Source organism: Helobdella robusta (assembly GCF_000326865.2).
Source record: "Helobdella robusta unplaced genomic scaffold HELROscaffold_15, whole genome shotgun sequence".
Classification (NCBI taxonomy): Eukaryota; Metazoa; Annelida; class Clitellata; order Rhynchobdellida; family Glossiphoniidae; genus Helobdella; species Helobdella robusta.
In genome coordinates this window covers 3,604,127-3,618,717 of record NW_008703839.1, presented here as the reverse complement: position 1 = coordinate 3,618,717, position 14,591 = coordinate 3,604,127, and the positions used below count along the sequence as shown (strand labels likewise).

General features: G+C 33.5%; 1 protein-coding gene across 1 annotated transcript in view; it reads left to right on the top strand.

Annotated features, from left to right (window-relative positions):
- The window catches only part of HELRODRAFT_128997 (hypothetical protein), a gene marked incomplete at both ends in the record, with an annotated part of 57,920 nt that overhangs the window by 32,343 nt on the left and 10,986 nt on the right, over positions 1 to 14,591 (top strand). Inside the window, 5 exons of the mRNA XM_009015318.1 lie at positions 1,346 to 1,487; positions 11,538 to 11,637; positions 11,895 to 12,038; positions 12,557 to 12,714; positions 12,856 to 13,060. Of these exons, the coding sequence (XP_009013566.1) occupies positions 1,346 to 1,487; positions 11,538 to 11,637; positions 11,895 to 12,038; positions 12,557 to 12,714; positions 12,856 to 13,060 (749 nt within the window). The remainder of the gene's footprint in view (positions 1 to 1,345; positions 1,488 to 11,537; positions 11,638 to 11,894; positions 12,039 to 12,556; positions 12,715 to 12,855; positions 13,061 to 14,591) is intronic.

Sequence of the window (14,591 nt, the reverse complement as noted above, 5' to 3'; positions counted from 1 at the left end):
TAGTAGAGTGAATGACGGAAGGCCGGATGTAATGAATGANNGTCTTTCCACGATTTTTCCATCAACCGAGCTAATTATACGTTCTAATTTATCTTTCTGCTTTCTTTTGCTTGCTGACACTTGTTGTTTACTTGTTTGTTTGTTCGTTCGTACGTTTGCTTCTTTGGTTGTTGGTTTGTTTGTTTGTCTGTCTGTTGGTTTGTTTGGTATTTGTTCCTATGATGCCCGGATTTAATTAAACGTTGTGTTTGTTCTGCATTGTGTTGGTGTTATTTTAGAGTTTTGTTAGAATTACAGTTGTACATGTTGGTTATGAGACGTGGAATGCACTCATTGTTATTTTTAATTATAATCTACCTGGAGTTTAAGAGGGAAGGGTAAATTTCACAAACAAAAGATGATCATAAAATTTTGCAACTTTAAAATTAATTAAACCAAAAATTTACTGAGAAATCTTTCTAAATTTACTAGTGAAAATTAATTGAAATTTTTTAAAAAGCAAAGCTGAAGTAGTTTTAACACGTTTTTGCAAACATTCTGAAAATAATTAATTGGCATCCACATCAAATCAGTTGTGATTGTCTTCCTGTGCATGTCTCATTCTCTGACTTCAGCGCTACATATATTTTAAGTTTCTTTTTCGTTTTATAACGATGGATGTCAGACTTTGAGGGTCAACAAATGTGTGACACCTGGTAATAAGGATGCGGTTTGGGATTTTTATAAAATTTTGTTTACAAATGTTGAATAAAAAAAATTGTGAACTTTTGATTCCATCAGAGAAACTTGCTCTTTGATGCCTCTTTACATTTTATTCAAAATGTTGTGTACGAAATTTTCTTTAGATTCAACACTGCTAGATGTAGTTGATTTTAATTTCTAACCATCCTTAGTAGTAGTGATAATTTTCATGCAATGATTTAAATAGTTTGCGACTAAATGGTAATTTTTTTTAAATTGTGACATGAGGTCAAAGGATTGTGATTAGGCAGGAGGGGGGGCAAAAACACCTAAAAAGCTTGATACAGAAACGGATTCACGATAATCATCGGATAACAAAACATTCGACATAAAATTTTATTTAAAAATTTTCAGGTAGAATGAAAAAATCTCACGCCAACTCAACAACCAGCAAAAAGAAGAGAAACATCATTGCTGCCAACAACAACAACATCTACAACAAATCAGATAATGAGAACACGGCCTTAGATATCAAAAAATCAGACGACGACGACAATGACAACGAAGATGATGACGACGATAATAACGACAACAAAGAGACTGAATCGCTGAAAAGTTCTAAATTCTCGCGCGGACGGCGAAACAAATACCAGAACTACCTGAGTGGCTTCAGGAAGGGCTCGCACAAGGGTGATGATGGCACCGGGAACAAGTATCAGCGGAGGAGGAGTAGGGCCGTTCTCTATCAACTTTCCGGAACTTTTAGCAGACAGACCAGTGCTAAAAGTAAACTTCAATTGAATAAAGTTTGTTCATAATATTTTTATTCATGTTTTTCACCTGTATTTTTGTTTGTCCATCTATGAAACAAAAAATAATTTAAAATAATAATTGAGTGAATAATAAAGCAAAAATAAATGTAATAGAAAATTAGTGTTTTATTGTCATAATAAAATCACCAAAACATCATTAGAAAGTAAGTTATTGAAAATGATTTGCTTTGAAGATTTCTTCGGGGAATGCTGGAAATAACGTCATTTTTTGATTTTATCGATTTATATTGAGATGAAAGAAGGGAGAGATGCTTGGAGGAAAGCTTCAGGGTACAGTCGCCTTCATGTTTAAGTGCTGTTTGTCTTGCAATCATGTTCCTCTTGTTTGCACTGGTCTCCAGCGCGTTTAATTCACTTTTAAAAGTCTAACAACAGAATAAACATTGGTTGCAAAGTACATGGCAGTACGTGAATATTGTACATTAGCTGAATACATGTCTCTACATTCGTTTGTGATGTGTTTGTTTTTCAAGCACTCTTCTCTTTTTATTGCTGTCTTTAAATAGCTTTTGTTTATCTCCATTGATCACTTTCTAAAAAATGAGCAACGGTTCTTTTTAAGTGCATCGCCCGCGTTATACGCTCTGGTTGGAAAAACATAAACACACACCTACACACAACAACACACATTCTGGTTGGAAAAACATAAACACACACCTACACACAACAACACACATTCTGGTTGGAAAAACATAAACACACACCCACACAACACACGCACATACACACACACTATGGTTGAACAAATATGTATGCAGATAGTGAATTTTTATAAAAAAAAGTCGACAACTTCATTGAAGAACGATGACGTCATCGCATTACGTAAACTGCTTGGTCTTTTCAACTCTCATAATCTCCTCAATTTCGGTATCATTCCAGTTATTGGGTTGAGTTCATGACGAACTGGAAACGTTTTTACAGCAATTGTGCCGCTATTGTACAACAACTGTACAACAACTGTACATCTATTATGTCATTGCGTGTGGGTTAATGTTCTGAGATGTTTTTGCTGAATAAAAAATATTGAAAAACAGATGATTTTCTAATAGCTTGCAGGCATGGAAAATATTCTAATAAAAATATTTATTAATCTGTTATTCTCAATTGCAAAGATAAACTTTGAATAATTTGAACCTTCGGGACAAAAAATGCATTTTTATTATTATCGATGAGTTGTTTTTTGTTTTGTTTATACGGACAACGTTTATTCAAAAATTTCATTTCTGTTCTATATTCAGAATGTTAATTTTTATACCATATTGAAATGTACATTCCATTTCTAACACCAAAGATAACAATCAGCAGCTTTAATAACATAATCAATTATTCTTACAATAATAACCATTAAATATAAAATTATATTCGATTATTAAACAATATATTGGTTATATTCTCAATAAAAAGTTTTGTATAAGTAGAAGATACACCAAAATTCCCAAAAAGTGTGAATGTTTCCAACACATGTTAATCAACGTTTCTATCTTTTTTCCGTCAATTTAATCCTCCACACATACTTCAACTCATTCTTTGAAAAGTTGTGTGAAAAGTATGCATTACTTTCAATATATGTTTTGCTTATAAAAATGCGCAGGTGTTAATATATACAATACCACAATATTACGTACAATATTACATACAAAATTACAATAATACAATATTACATACAATATTACGTACACACAAACACACAAAAATGTACATACTCATATACATACACACATATACGAACATACATAATCACGTGTACATTTGTATGCAAACAAAACATATTCACATGCATATATGATTCATACATGTACAAAACTTAAATTAGATACACACATACGTGCATGCATACAACGCATGAATGCATGAATGAAAGCTGGAAAAATGATGGGAATTAGTTGGCAAATCATCTTTCGTAAATTATTGATGCGATGTTTCTTCTTGCTTTTTGTTGTTGTTTTTCTTTACCAATTTGTTTAGTTACTGTCGTTGGAGTTGTTGGAGTTTTTAAAGTTGTTGAAGTTTTTGAAGTTGTTGGAGTTGTTGAAGTGGTTGGAAATGTTGGAGTTGGGGCGAACTTTTGATGTTTCGTGGTCAAATAATATTGACATCGTTGAAGAAATTTTCATCAAACTTTGTTCATAAGTATCTCTATCAATCAATTTCACTAAAACTTTCATTTATAAAAATCGCAAACAACAACAACAAGAACGAACCATGTCGACAAACAAACCTCAATTTTGTCGCAACATCCAAAGAAACGGCATCATAAACAGGAAATAAAATGTTGAATCGGATGCCAGCCAACCAACTAATCACAACCAACAACAACAAGTCAACCAATCACAACCAACCAACCAACCACAACCAACCAACCAACCACAACCAACCAGCCAACAAACCAACAAACCAACCAACCAACCAGCCAACCAACCAACCAACCAACCAACAAATGAAACGTTGATGTCTATGAATAGAAAAAAAATTAAAAGGAGGCAGAACATATCAGTTGAGGCATTATTCCAGTTGGAACAATTAAAAGAGCACGTGTTGGCACTTTATTGAACCTTCCTTATTCCATAACTGATCGCTCAACAAACAATTTCTTACTCCATCTATTCATTTGCACTCATGATAGCAGGTGGTGAACGATGACGAAGATGACGACGATGATGACAGTGATGACAATGACGATGGTGATGACAGTGAGGACTATGGTGATAAAGAGGATGAAGATGATAATGACAATGATTGATAACAAATAAATAGTGACCTTGTCGATTATGATGATGAAAATGTTAATGCAAAAGAAGAAGAATAAGAAAAAGAAGAAGACGATGATGATGACGATGATGTGGAAAATGTTGATATTAATTATTTTATGTTTATTTTGAAAAAATTATAGCAAATGATGATGATGACGACGATGATGATAATGATGATGATGATGCTGCTGATGAGGATGGTATAGTTACAAACGATGATCATTAGATTTTGATATAAATTGTTGTTGAGAAAAATTTCAAGAAAAAAAAACTTGTAGCAGGTGTCTAATTGTATAAAAAAAACTAATATAGTATAATTTAATTTAATACTTGTTTAATTTTTTTTTCAGCAAATAATATGCAGTAAGTTGTTGAAGTTGTTGAAGTTGTTGGAGTTGTTGGAGTTGTTGAAGTTGTTGGAGTTGTTGAAGTTGTTGGAGTTGTTGGAGTTATTGGAAATGTTGGGGGCTGTTTTTATTTCAGTTATTTTCATAATTCTGTAAAAGTGTATCTGCTGCGATTGTAAACGTACGTTTATCACACCTCTATAACTAGCATTGGGAAAGTTTTTGTCATCGTCATCATCATCATCGTCATCATCATCATCGTTAATCATATGAACAGCTGCGTCACTTCCTTCCTTCTTTCCTTCTTTCCTTCCATGGTCATCATCATCATCATCGTCATCATCATTTAAAATGTCATTACGCCGTCTTTGCCATCACCATCATTAGCATCATCATTTTAACCTTAATCATTGTCATATTTCTAATGTGATGTTTCCTTCCGACATCAACTTTCTTTCTGAATTTGTTTCCACGGTAGTGTTTCAATGATTTGCAAATGTTTTTGTTTTGTTTAGATGACGTTTGAATGTTTTTTAAACGTTTTATACATTGTTATGCATTGTTTATACCTGTTCCTAATATCTGTATGATGTTTACAAGTTCGTTTATTGTTCACCCACGTTCATGTGGTTCTCAGATTTATATATATATATATATATATATATATATATATATATATATATATGTTTGTTTGGTTTCTGTTAAAGTTACTTACTGTTCACGCATGTTTAAGAGATTTTTACGTACGTTCGTAAAATATACTCCTCAAGACACTCGAAACGCTATGTGAGCTGCTTACAGTCTCGTTAACAATCACCATTGAGTATCATTACATACAATCCATTCAGAAGCATCTTCACATCAGATCTCATCTGTCTGATTCGTCACATTCGTTAGTGCCATCCTCGTATTCATTTCTTCACGAACTTTCTTCGTCAATTAGATTATTATCATCCTCACCTTTGTGTATTTATTATTACTGTTCGTGTTTGTGAGCAATTCAATGATGGGCAAATCAACATTTTCATTTTCATCTTTTCTATCATCATCATCACCAATCAACATCATCATCATTATTGTCATCATCATCATCATTATCAACACCATCATCATCATCATTGTCATCGTAATCATCATCAACATCATTATCATCATCGTCATTTTATCGCTTTTTGTTTCTCAAGTTTATTACATCATCATCTTTATATCGACTAGCTTTTATCTGCGTCATCATTGTCATTATCATAAACATCACCCTGATCGTTGTTGACGTCATCATCATCATCATCACCACCAACAACGTCATCATCATCTTTTTTCTCATCGTTCGCATCATCACGTTCCTTACTTCCTAGTGGCTTCACTAAAAAATATATTGATCGAGAACTCAATGAGCAAATAGATAGCAGGATGGATGGATGGATGTATGGATGGATGGATGGATGGATGGATGGATGGATGGATGGACGGACGGATGGATGGATGGATGGATGGATGGATGGATGGATGGATGGATGGATGGATGGATGGATGGATGGATGGATGGATGGATGGATGGATGGATGGATGGATGGATGGATAGATGGATGGATGGATGGATGGATGGATGGATGGATGGATGGATGGATGGATGGATTTTAAACCACATCACATGTAGGGTGATTTCAGTGCCACCATGTTTTTGTAGACTCATTATCCTTAAATAAAATAGCTTAATAAATTTTGTTATGTGCTTTTATTAGTTAGGTCACAATCATCTAAGGTTGATTATTGTAACTCGTTCTACCATGGTCTTCCCGATTTCACATTTTATCCTTTGATTAAAGCTTTCTTTCAACTCAGCTGCACGTCTGGTTGCTCGTGTCCCATCTTTCCTCATACATCTTAAGATCTTGTTTTCTTAAACTGGCTACCTACAAAGTATAGATTAATTTTCAAAGTTTTCCATACTAACAATACAATTCATCCCAGAAAACCTGGAAATGTAACAAGATGCCATTCTGTGGAGTACGCGGTATGATGCAATCCAAAGCACAATACATTTAGATACAATACTTCAACAGACAATGGATAAATAAACTGCATCGCGAGGTAACGCAATTCGATACAATACAAAAAAAAACTATATAATACAATAGAATATAACATCTCATGTTACCAATTATAATACACAACACATTCCAGTACCAGTAATACAAACACATCCTAGTATCTACACCATCATACATCGTCATTTTATAGCACCTACCAACACGTAACGCTGTAGTAGGTACCAACAATACAATACATACATCAATTCACAGTTCTAAAACATACCATTACAGTAGTTATTACTACTGATTCCTGCTGATGATAATAATACTAATAATACTAAAACAACCTAGTACCAACATCACATCACGATATAGTACCATCCAGTGCTAGCAGTACAAAACAATGCAATAAAAAATCCACAGTTTCCACCAAACACAATTGAAGGAATGACGTATGCAGATTAAAAATGCAGGTGCAATGTACCATCCAGGTTACCAACAAGTTGTTTATCGTCCAATTGCTTCTTCTCTTGTAAAGCGGACAGATGCCGGCGGATAGATACGAGCAAATACGAGTAGAGCTATTGATTGCGTCCAACTCTAAATTAATCAATAAAAAATTGGTAATTAAAAATATGAAATTTGCTTGGGGAGGAATCAACTTATTTATGTCAAGATTTTTCGATTCTGTTATTTCATGCTAAAAACTCCATACTCAGCCAATATAAGTGTGTTTGTGTAAAAAAAAATACATCTTCATAAGCAAACATTTTTGCATGCTTTAGTAAAAATAACAATGTTTCGAAGTGTGATTTTTAAATGATGCTATCTTGCATGTTAATCACGAAAGGCAGCGTGGTGGTGGCCTAGTGGTTAAGGTCGCCTGGTGCTGTTTCGCAGTGACCGGGTTCAAATGTGGCAAAAAGAACGCGCTTATAACAGGCTCTATGTGCGGTACGCTTTCTGTGTGTTATTGATTTTTCTAAACTTTGGAAGAGTGGAATAGGTTTTAATTGTTTTAACCATTATATTTTTTAGAGAACAAAACTGCGATATGACGTTAATGCTACATTATGCTTAATATATGACTAACGAGTAACAACAGATTGTTGTTTTTCATTGCTGTTGCAGTTAATCATTTTGTTGATGATGCTGTGAGAATTGTTGAAGTGTGCGGTTGGTTGGTTGGTTGGCTGGTTTGAATGTTTTTGGCGCAGACGATGTTGTGCTCTTCCTTTTTGATGGTTTCGGTGAATAAATTGAACTGTTGCAATGTTAAAATCGTTCATGTTGAGACTGCTCGAATGTGGATTTATTCCTGTAAATGAAATTTTTGTGGTTACTGCAGTGATATGTGTAGTTGGGGTTTTATGTTGTTTATGTTGTTTATGTTTTTGTTGTTTATGTTGTATTATTATATATATCACAAATTTAACAAATTGTTAAGATAGATATATATCACAAATTTACCAAATTGTTAAGATAAATATATATCGCAAAAATATAACGAATTTGGGTTATTCTAATAAAAATTCTACTTATGCATATTGCATATGCGTGCAAAAGAAGTGTGTGGGTTGGAAAATGGTGCGTAAGTGTGAAGTTGTGAAAATAGTGTGTGTGTGTGTGTGCGTGCGTGCTTGTGTGTGTGTGTGTGTGTGTGTGTGTGTGTGTGTGTGTGGAAATGTGTGTTAGTGTGGAAATGTTTAACGGTCGGTGCTCAAAGTTGTGGACTTTGACACGTTCGCTTTACTTTCCATAGCATTACAGAAGCATTCATCTATCATTTCTATATATTATCGTTAGTTGGCAAGTATTTAACGCGGATTAAATCCTGTTGCCAAGAAAATGTTTAAGGCAACGAACGCATTAACTTTTATTCATTTTATTCGTTGGTTCTTTTATGCTGCCAAAAAGGTAATCATAAAAATTTTATTAGAAAAGGTTAGGCCAGGGTAAGAAGAAAAAAATCAAATTGAACATGAAATTAAAAAAATTAACGAACCTTTTTTTTTTAAAGAAAAAAATATTGGCTTTGCGGTTCAGTCTAAAATAACATTCACAACTACCGCAACAAATAACGCACTAGCAAGAACTCAACAACAACAACAACAAAGATAATAATTATAATTATAATAATAATAAGAATAATAAAAATAATAGTTACATCAGACAAACCTCATGAGATATTCAGTGAAATATATCAACAACAGCAGCAACAACATTTCTAGCAGCAACATTATCAAAACATCATCAATCACATCAACAAATATTACATCAACACTAACATCATGAACGTTATTTAAACAAAACTACAATACACAACACAACAATCCCAAAACCTCAAAACAACAGTTACCAAAATGATGTCGCATAATTGAGCCTAACTAGCTATATAATACACAAATCAACCAACTCAATTCTTAGATAGAACAGCATTAACATTAACAACAATCAATTTGTCACAAAATATTAATAATAACACAATTATTAAAATTATTTAATTTATGGGCTATCATTGAAAATCTAATAAGGCAAAATAAATTCCATCATATGCTCTCCCTGCTGCTCATCTTCATTCATTCAGAATTAACATCTAGGCTAGGAGGAAAAGATGAAGAAATAAATAATAAAATAGAGACGAAAAATAAAAAAATGAACAAGTCAAATAGACAAGCAACAATGAACAAGAAAAAATAGCAAAACTAGTAACTAGAACTAGAACAAGAACAAGAACAAGCAAGTAATGAATGAAGAGCCATAAATAAATCAACGTATAATTGGATCAACTACTTGTTTTGATTATGTTTGTTCTGAAGCGCAGTTGTGTTGCTCTACAAAATTGCTTATCTAAATTAAACACTTAAAAATATTATTGACACACACCAACACACACACACACCAACAAACACACCAACACACACACCACACACCAACACACACACAACACCCACACACACACACATACGTAGACAGTTATTGTAAACCCGTACATGCATGACGTGCCACTATAAATAACTCATTTGAAAGCAAACTGAACACACGTGAATGGCTGGTAGAAGGGATTCGTGCGATGAACTTCAACGTGAAGGCATAGGTGTGGTGTGTCTGTTTAGAACTCTTCTTAACACCATTTACGCCGGTCGTCATCGTCATCATTTTAGTGTCACATGTTCTATTCACATGGCTCCCGTGTTCTTCGACAGCATTTCATTTCGTCGTAACGTAAATGTTTTCTGTGGTTCGAATTTTATAAACATTGCAAATGTTTTCATAGAAGAGATTTTTTTTTTTAAATCAAGCATTCATGTGGAAATAACAGACATGAATGAAGATAAATACGAAACGTGTGCTACACAAACATCAATAACACGCCACGCTTACTGATTGAAAAAAGATAAGTACAAACAGTTCATTCATATGAAATCAAACTAAACACGCCTATGAATTAAGTAACTGTTGATTGGAAATAAATTAAATTCTTTATTTTGAACAGCGTATGTTTCAATGGGGCGAACATTTTAGATATATTTTAAGTTAGTGTTGAATGACATTAACATTTTAAAATTTATGATCAAGAAATTTTTTTTTTCTATTTTTTCTATTATTTAATTGCATGAAGCAGATGAAATTGAGAAAAATGATCAGGTGTTATTTATATCACAAGACAGGCTGGCAGTTCGTTGAACCGTTGAAAGGAACTGCCGAGACAACGAAAATTGCTATTTGCAGCACACATTCAAAGCAGGGAGACATGAAATTTACATTGAATTTATTATTTATGGCCATGTAACTAGTAGAGAAAAACTTCTTCATAACTTGTTTCATTTTCTTCCTTAGTTTATTTCGTTTGTGTTTTTCCTTTTTCAAACTACCACATCACTATACCAGACCAGCTTTTTTCAAAACTGCAACCAGGCCTCACCCCACCATAACTTAATAAATTCAAATCTTCCTCCCAAAACCAATCCATTACTTGGTTAAATTGTTTGCCAATTCGACAAAGTTAAATTAGTGAAAGTGTCAGGCAAAAATTTCGAAATCCAGAAAATGCACGAAAGTAAAAATATACTTATGAAAAATGCAAATTCAAATAAAATTTTTGAAGGATTGAACATACAATAAAAAATTGTGAGTGCAAGTAAGCCAGACAACAAATCAACCATTAACCAATCAACCACCAACCAATCAACCACCAACCAATCAACCACCAACCAATCAACCACCAACCAATCAACCACCAACCAATCAACCACCAACCAATCAACCATAAACTAATCAACCACCAACCAATCAACCACCAACCAATCAACCAATTAACCAATCAACGAATCAACCATCAGCCAACTAACCATCAACCAATCAACCAGCTCAAACAATCGGCACAGTGAATGAAACTCAATTCAAATTTAATGAATACATAATGAACTTGGTAAGCTTCAGCTGTAATATTTCTGACTACTATAACTGAACAGTTTTGCTAAAAAATTCATTTAGATAGGATTCAAGATTAGCAAACTGATAAAATAAAAATTTAATATGTCTAAAATAAAAAATCGTTATTACGTAAAACATTTTTTTCATTTAATATTGTATATAATCAAAACATACAAGTGTGTTTGTGTATTTGTTTGCGTGATTCTGTGCTAAGCAACTTAATTGAACGAACCAGCTGTTAGAAGCGTAAACCATGGTACTGCTAGGCAATCCTATTCATTGCTTGCATCCAAATCACATAAATAATTAAGTTAATAAAAAAATAAATATTATTTGTTTGATGATTCGTATAAAATCTCATCTAATGATCCATCTAGATTCATAAAAACCTGTCTCGATGTATACTACATGATTGGCACATTTTTTACAATTGACCTCTGGATGATATGCACGCAGATAAAAACTTTCAGCGGCACGAACGACATTCCCGAGTACAAAGTTCAGGAGATCAAAAGGTCAAGGTTCATCCTCCTACACTACAGCTTCACCAGAATTTGTGAGTCACTGATGATGATGATGATGATGATGATGATGATGATGTTGATGAGGATGTTGATGTAGTGATGACGACTGTGATAAGGATAAAGGTTAACTGATTCAGTTTTTGACAAATGTGGAAAAATAATGACAATAAATTATGCATTTTAAAAGGTTTTTTAAAATTTCTTACAACAAAATTTAAAAAATAAAAAAAAATTTGCTATAAAAATAGTTGAAACCCATGATAAATTTAGTGACTTGAAATCGTGTAAGGTTGGGACTGGTTGATCCTGTTGTGCACTTTCTACATAGCCATCATGGTGCCTTACAACGCAGCATTCATCGCCACATCGGAAGGAAACAACCAGAGGATCACTCTCTATTTTGATGTCTTCGTCGAAATGCTTTTCATCATTGGTCAGTAGTTGCCGATGTTTGTTTGTTTGTACGTTTTCGTGGTGTTGTTGTTTGTTTGTTGTTTGTTTGTATGTATTTCCTGTTTTTGTTGTTTGTTTGTTGTTTGTTGTACATTTCTGATAGTGCAGTTGTTGTTTGATTTTGCACGTTTTTGATGGTGCAGTTGTTTGTTGTACATTTTGGATGTTGTTATTGTTTGTTACTGAAAAAGTTTTAAAAAATTGATAATACATGTATTCTTATTTAATCAGGTTATTTGGTACTATGATCAATAGTCGTCTTGGTATTTAAATTTGCTTACATATTAAAGTTTTTGATTTTTTGAGAACTTATGATAGCCAAACCGTAAAATAGTTTGAAAAATTGTTTTCGTAAAAAAGTTCAATTCAAAGTTACAATAACTGACAATTTTGAAAATCAGCTTTTCATGGTAACTGTTATTTATTTTATTCTAGAAAGTTATAACTGTGATTCAATTTTAATCAATTCAATTTGAGTTATTCCAACGCACCATCCAGACATCATCTTCAACTTCCAGACGACGTATGTTAACAAGAGTGGCCAAGTCATCTACCAACCAAAACTCATCGCATTCAACTACCTGCGTGGCTGGTTCGTCCTTGACCTGCTGGCCGCCATTCCGTTTGATCTCCTCTACGCTTTTCAAGTCGACACGGTACCAGATGCTATTTATTTTTCTTTCTTTCATTTTTTTTTGTTTTTTATGTTTATATTATTTTCTCACTTCTACATCAGTAACAAATTCTGATAAAATATTACGATGTGAAAAATTTCTGAAACCTCGTTTCCAACGCAGGGAACATTGATACACCTTCTGAAAGGAGCTCGTCTGTTGCGGTTGGCTCGTCTCTTACAGAAACTAGATCGATACTCGCAGCACAGTTTCGTCGTCCTCACTCTCCTGATGGCCATGTTCACAGTGCTGGCGCATTGGCTGGCCTGCGTCTGGTACTTTCTGGGCAGAGAGGAGCTGCTGCAACATCCCGCTAATTGGACTGTTGGTTAGTGCCTAGAGAGATGGATAGGTAAATGGATAAATAGATGGATAGATAGATGGATAGATACAAAAAATATTTACAAAATGGCGACAAGACAGGTCGTTGCTAACGAAGTCCTGTACTTTTTGTCAAATAACTTCGATTTATTTGATAATGATAATTTTATTGCTAACACGTCTGACTTTTATACTAATGAAGATTTCATATCTGCTTTGAAAACTTTGAAAACTGAATTGGAAACTCAAAATTTGGATAAATTAGACAAGTTAGTTGGTCGTGGTAATACAAAAAAAGAAAAACTCCTAGATTGTGTCTCAATTTTGAAATACTTGAAAAATAACAGTGTTTTAGAAAAATGTTCGTTATTTGCTAGTGTTAATCTGGCTAAAGTTCCTAATCTTGACAATATAATTAAAGTTAATTTCAAAAATCTGAAAAACGAAATTAAAGAAATGTTGTACGCTCAACAGGTAAAAATTGTTAATGCAATAGACATGCACGGCATTGAAATTTCAACATTGAACAACAAGATAAATCATTTAGCGTCCAAACGAGATAACTATAATTTTGCCAGTCATTCGAGTAATACTTCGACGGCAATATTTCCGGAAAAAAACAACATCGTAACTATGCCTAATCCAGCTAATTCAGCTACACTCTGGTCAGATGTAGTTCAATCTCCATTAGAAGACAACCCTTTGCCATTCAGTGTTGTTGCTCGTAACAAAAAAAGACCAAGACTTAACAATTCACCTGAAACCAATCAACCTAATCCTGCAATAACTAGCAACAAATTGGAATCATCAAAATTACCCACTAAAATAGATGGCGCTAAAAAAACGATAATAATAAACTCAGTGCTGATAAAAAATTGATCAAAAAATCTGTATTTGCCATGAGCAATATCAAAAAATGCAGCAGAAGTAATGTGATTGACTACCTATCGGAGGTGGGTATTCAGGTAATTTCGTGCTATCCAGTGCTGAAACGCTCTCTGGCTCCGTCAGGTACTCTGCCTCGTAATGAAGACGAAGACTCAACAATGTTCAGAGTATGCATCAACGCCAGTGATACTTCTAAAATTCAAGATCCTGACAATTTGCCAGAAAACGTAATCATCCGTGAATGGCGGTTCCTCAACAGTAAATCTGGCCAAACTACATCAACTAACAATGGCTAAAATATCTAACAATCATATATCGGAAGAGGACCCTCTGATTATATCGTCAGCTTCGAATGTTTTGTTAAATAATTATTCAACTACTTCCTCCAATAATGATAATATTCTTTTTTCTAACATTGATCCTGATGTTAATTTACTTAATTCTTTTTCTTATAATTTTCCTTACTACACTATCAACGATTTTAATTATACTTTCAATACAATCAAAATTCTTCCATTCAACTCTTCACTATCCATTTTGCACATTAACAGTAGGAGTTTATTACATAAAGTTGATGATTTACTTGTTTTGATTAATTCTTTAGATAATTTTTTTAACATAATAGTTATCTCTGAATCTTGGTTGAACGA